The 6,318-nt window shown below is 46.0% G+C and overlaps 1 protein-coding gene and 1 pseudogene across 1 annotated transcript; one reads left to right on the top strand and one right to left on the bottom strand.

The window, feature by feature from the left end:
- Window positions 1-1,659, top strand: inha (inhibin subunit alpha). The gene is made up of 2 exons (XM_030781726.1): window positions 1-307; window positions 899-1,659. Exons 1-2 carry the CDS (start codon window positions 1-3, stop codon window positions 1,657-1,659), a joined length of 1,068 nt encoding a protein of 355 aa, XP_030637586.1.
- Window positions 1,660-5,130: 3,471 nt separating this feature from the next.
- LOC115818366 (gap junction gamma-1 protein pseudogene) lies at window positions 5,131-6,318 on the bottom strand (annotated as a pseudogene).

Genomic DNA, 6,318 nt, shown 5'->3' with positions numbered 1-6,318 from the left:
ATGTGGAACCGGTACCTGTCAGCTTTGTTCTGTGTGCAGTTCCTCCTGGCACTGTGGTCGCCCCCGGAGTGCCAGGCATGCCAGGGGGACGAGCTGCCCCGTACGGTGGTGCTAGACTGGCTCAGGCACCGTATCCTGGAGGGCTTGGGCCTGAAAGAGCCACCTGTGCCTGTGCTACAGCGCCCCCCGGGGGTGAGAATGGAGATGACAGCCCACCACCGGGGCACACGAGTGAGCAGAGCAACTTGGGTAAACAGGAAACGGCTACACCAGGAGAGTTCACAGGTCATACTTTTCCCCAGCTCTGGTGAGTGTGCACTGTCATTGATCGATCGATCGAACGATTGACTGACTGACTGACTGACTGACTGACTGATTCATTGATTGATTGACTGGCCTTGATTTTTATGAAAGCTGAATAAAGAATAGTATAATGAAAAATGAATGGGTAAGTGTGAGAGCACAGAGCCAAAGCTGAATGGCTGTGTGTTTCATATGGAAGCCTATAAAATATTCATCTTAACTGTGTAATAAGGCTGAGTAGGGAGATAGAACAGGAGAGCTTCAGTGTGGAAGAATAAGACTGAATCGGATTTTTCTCATTCAGATCTTCACCATTAGAAGACGTGACCTCTAATCTGGTTATACGGAGTGTTTTGTTCTTTTTAATTATTCAAGATTGGAATCAATGATGGATGATTTACAGTTAATGACTGAATGAACTCAATCCCCTCCTTAACATTTAATCAGCTCCAAATGGTCCAGTGGTCTGACACTGATGAATCACATTTTAATTATGAACTTGTTGAGACACACAGCACTGACAACCAGCAATTAGAGCATGATAATATATAACTTTCCCCGTTATTCCTGTTGCTACCTGTTCCTGCTTTTCTAGAGTCCACCTGTCAGGACGAGACAGGGCCTTCATCTGAGGCATCCACAGGCCACTTCACCTATTACTTCCAGCCCTCTCTGGACAACCATGAATCCATAATCGTCTCCGCCCACTTCTGGTTCTACGCTGGTGAAGGAGTGGCCTCTGACAATAGCTCCGCCCCTCTATACATCCTCACAGCCAACCAGGAGCTACTGCTGGTGGCAGACAGGCCGGCCAAGCGCAGCCCGGACGGCTGGACCACCTATCAGTTGGAGTATGACCTCCATCCCACTCTGGGCGAGGGTCCGCTCATGTTGCAGGTACGCTGCCCCGCCTGCAGCTGCCACCGCCAGGAGGAGGACAAGACGCCCTTCCTTCACCTCCACACCCGGCCCAGGGTGTCCGACCGCTCGCGGAGGGCCCCCACCGTGCCCTGGTCTCCCGTGGCGATCGAGAAGCTCCAGAGACCCTGGGCGGGAGGTGCCGAGGCGGCCGAGGGAGAGAGCAGCGACTGCAGGCGCGAGCAGATCGAGATCTCCTTCCAGGAGCTGGGCTGGGACAACTGGATCATTCACCCCAAGGTCTTCAGCTTCCACTATTGCCACGGCAACTGCTCCAGCCCCGAGCGCACCACCACGCTGCTAGGGATCAGCCAGTGCTGCGCTCCGGTGCCCGAGAGCATGAAGTCCCTGCGTTTCACCACCACCTCTGACGGAGGTTTCTCCTTCAAATACGAGACCCTTCCCAACATCATCCCGGAGGAGTGCAACTGCATCTGACCCCCTGATACACCGTCACCGCTTTTAAAACAGAAATTTCTTCTCCTTCTAAAGTGTTTTAAAGTTTGTTAAGTCGTTTTAAGCCGTCTACAGCAGCGTCTTTTGTGCAGGAGAATACACTTCAAAGCGTTCCCTAGTACCAGTAGGTGGTGATATAAACCTTCAAACCCCAAACCCGAAATGCGGTTTAACTCATGTTTACCACTCTGAAAGTTCTCTACTTTAAACATGCCAGACAATTATGCATAATTATATGAAATTACTTTAAGTGTGCTCTCTGTTCACTGTTTGGTCTACATTAGGTAAAAAATGTCTGTGTATATTTCAGGAAGGTCCTGGGTGTGTGTGTGTGTGTAAGCAGGTTTTCAGGAAGACCTTTCAAAAATGACACCTCTAATGAAGTTTTTGAGTATGAGATAGAAAACCTGCCAAGCCACTGACCTCAATCAGCCATAAAAACCAGTCATGAACAAACCATGAAAACCAGTACACCCAGCACCCGACCCTGTAGTTAGTTAGCAAATTTGGACAAGTTGGCTTGTCTGGTACTGATATGAAATTACTGAAAAAAAAAGTTTGAAAATATGTTCATTGTCTTTACAGATTAGTGTCTGATAAAACTGGTATTAAGAAACACAATTTTTTTTAACACAGCAGATAAAGCTAAACAGATATATTACTCACACCTTGTTTCTCTCAGACATCCATATGTCGACTCAGAGCCAATACTAACACACCGCTCATTCTTTCAAACTGTTTCTTTTTATCATTTCTGTTTGTATTAACGTGTGCTTCAGGTTTGCAGGTACTGTGACAACGTGGTACACATTTAAAATATCAAAGCGTATGTTCACAGTTGTTCATTCAGACAAATAAAATATGAAAACTGAAAAAAAATATATATGAACTTGTGATTGTGTTGTGATTGTGATTTTGACACATGGTCCAGTTTAAATATGAAAATTTCTTTATTTCTCCTTGAAAAGATAAGTCAGTCTCTTTCCATCAACATACAAAACAAAAGCCGTTACACCATCCACAATGTGTTTGATCTCTCTCTACATCTTTACTTAACACATGAAATAAAACAAAAGCCGTTACACCATCCAAAATGTTCAAATGTGTCTGACCTTTTTCTACATCTTTATTTAACACACAAAATAAAATAAAAGAAAAGAAAACAAAAGAAAAAAAAACATGAATTTGCATACGGTCCATTTGACGTGTATTGTAGTGATATAGACCGAGATTAGTGCGGCTATACTGACTAGATCTAAGATCTAAACAAAGCTTCATCTCAACTCTTAGTCTTTTCATGACATCAAATCGAATGTTCCAGAGATGTCAGAGACAAGCTGCAATTTTAAATGTTCTAAAAAACAAAACAACAACAACAACAACAACAACAAAAAACGCCGTAAATGATATCAGTCTAGTCTATCCCCCAACATGCTGATGGAGAATTATATTTTCCAAAAAAAAAAAAAAAAAAAAATGCAGCTATGTACTAATGCTGACAGCCACTGATATTGTAACCAAAACATAAGTAGAAGTTTCAGAAGGTACAGGCAGTGTAAAACATGTGGAAGATTGAAGCAGAGAGCTGTCAAGACTAAAAACTAAGCGTGTAGTTATCTTCAGTGGCACTGGAATGATAAACTGAATGGATCTACAGCAAAATGAATCAACTGAATATAAAAACATTGGTTTGCCAAATGAGTATTAAACTGAGCCTAAATTTCACTCTGGAATGCTGACAGTGATATATTCTGATTGTTTCCTGGGCAACTGCCACGTCAGGTTCTGGTCCAGCAAACATTTATGTAAAAGTAAATGAGTGCAAATCATCGCCAAAACTTCCAGTTGTACAACAAATGGCCATTTTCAGTTGCTATGACAACAGACGCAACAAAAGCATTTTTAACACATAACATAATTCAAGCATTTCCCAGGTTTCTTCAGCACCCTCTCAATTCTGGTCAAATGCACTTTGGCAAAACAAAACAAAATTCAAAAGACATGCCACACTGATAAACATTAACGTAAACACAGATTTAGAAAACAAGGAAAAAGGGAAAAAAAAAAAAAAAAAGACCACAAACTCCTCTCATTGTGCAGTAACGTCCGTGTGGGGAAAAAAAAACAAACCAAAAAGCGCTGGTCAACTGACACTTAAGGGCTAAGTACCATGAAAGGTCATGACCTTTTCTTGGTCCCAATCTTACACTCATGTGTGACACACACACACACACCAACACACACACACACACACACACACAAGTTCCCCTCCCTTACATATACAAACTTGCATCCTCAGAAACAAATGAATACCGACTCAGACCGCGGAGGACACAGTGTGCACTTTGGTTGGAATGGTTTGCTTTGAGCCGGAAGATTCCGTAAACTATTCTGTGGCTTGAGAGATACTGAGACACAGTGCTGCTTGAACATTTGTCAGATGAACAGGAGAAATTTTCAGGGGTGTTTAGTACCAGCTCCACTGTACAAAAGAAAAAGCCCTGGGGCAGACGGGCCATTACTGGCACGGCGTAAGACTGGGCGTAGGCTGACAAGCTAAAACTTGAGGGAAATATGTTGGCATGGTCTGGTCGTAAACGTTCGGCCCTTGTGTGACATCGACTGTTTGGCAGTCTCGTGCATTTTATGCTTGTCTTCACTGGCTTCAATACTGGAAGGCACATTTTCTTACAAACTTACAAAACTTACAAAACACACACAGTGTGTGTGTGTGTAACTTACAAAACTTACACACACACATTCACACACATGCACATGCGCGCGCGCGCGCACACACACACACACACACCTCAGCAAATTTTTTTTCGTCAGTGATTGCCCTCCTTAAACCCGTTCCTCCCATCACAGGGAGTCAGTTGGTCTGATGGACAGTCGGGTTCCGCCAGCTTACGAACTTCACGCATGAACCCCTAAGGATGAGAACATGTGTATAGTTAGATAAGATACATGGACATCATAACCAGAGTTTATATATGCAACACACACACACACACACACATAATCTCTCTCACTTACTGTCTCTCAGTCACACATGCTATAAACACATCCATTCATTTATTCATTCATTCATCGTCTGATCCCTTCAACACTTCTCAAATGAAACCACACTGTTCACCACACTGTTCTGAGTATGTCATTAAACAACCCAGAAAACAGTCTATTTTCAAAAGACTCTAAGTACAGCACACACCTACACAAATGTTTGGTGATTACTTCAGAAATTGGGAAACGATTTCATACAAGAAAAAAAACGTTTGCTCTCTCTCTCTTTAAGTAAAATGGTTTACTCAATACTCAATAACAGTAAAAAAAAAAAAAAAAAAAAAAAAAAAAAAAAAAAGTTACATCAACAAGAACATCTGTCTTTTATTACTTTATGCTTCTGTGTGCCAACAAAGTACTTTGACAACAACAACAATACAAAAGAAAGAATCAGTTGAAACAGACACCTTTCTCATCAGCGCCAGCGTGGTTCTCCTGAGCCAGATTGAGCCGGTTCTGTTCGATGGCCAACCCGTTATACTCTGGGCTGCAGCTGCGTGAGGACGTCCCGGTGGTCTCGTTACGGTACGCCTGCTCCAGGTGCTCCTGGGCCATGTGCAGGTGCCTGTGGAAGCGGTCCAGATCCCTCCTGGACGCGACGCCAGTCAGGGACTCCCGGCCGGAATCCCCCAGTTCCCTGAACTCTCCCCTCAGCTTCCCGGGCGCACCCTTCTTCAGGGCGGCGTGGTAGCCGGGAGGAGCGCTGGACATTCTGGAGAGGGAGGCACCGCGGGAGGGCGGCGGTCTGTGCCGACGGCTTAGGGCACGGCCGCGAAGCGTGTCCCTCACGCCGCTGATCCCCAGGTGGAGGATCTCCAGTATCGTCAGCAGCAGGCACAGGGCGCTGACCACGTACATGATCCTGAGGAAGATGGTTTTCTCGGTGGGGCGCGACACGAAGCAGTCCACGACGTGGGGGCAAGGGCTCCGGGTGCACACGTAAGACGGAGCCACCTCGAACCCGTAGAGGACGTACTGGCCAAAGAGGAAAGCCACCTCGAAGGCGACTCGAGAAACCAACTGGATCACGTAGACCTTCAACAAACCGTCGCGTTGTATCCGACGGCGACCGTCGTGCTTTTCTGACGGCTTACCGCCGTCTTTTGCGGGTGGCAACGCCACGTCCTTCTCTTTCTCCGTCTTAGCCTCTTCGATGATCATGGGCACCTCCTCGCCGTTTTCATCCTCGTAGTCGTAATGGAGAGCAGGCTTGCGACCGCGACCGGGACCGGGACCGCGACCGTGACCGTGCTGCCTGTACTCCTCGTCATTCATCCGAGCGATCTTGTGCATGGCGAATCCCAGATACATGATGGAAGGGGTGGTGATCATGATGATCTGGAAAACCCAGAAGCGGATGTGCGAGAGAGGGGCGAAGGCGTCGTAACACACGTTCTCGCACCCCGGCTGCAGCGTGTTACAGACGAAGCTGCTCTGTTCGTCGTGGTAGATGGTCTCACCGCCCACCACAGTCAACACAATGCGGAAGATGATGAGAACCGTGAGCCAGATCTTCCCCACGAAGGTGGAGTGATTGGAGATCTCCTCCAACAGGTGCGTCAGGAAACTCCAGCCCAT

This window comes from Chanos chanos, chromosome 8 (assembly GCF_902362185.1).
Source record: "Chanos chanos chromosome 8, fChaCha1.1, whole genome shotgun sequence".
NCBI classification, from domain to species: Eukaryota; Metazoa; Chordata; class Actinopteri; order Gonorynchiformes; family Chanidae; genus Chanos; species Chanos chanos.
This window is presented reverse-complemented; position numbering and strand designations above follow the sequence as displayed.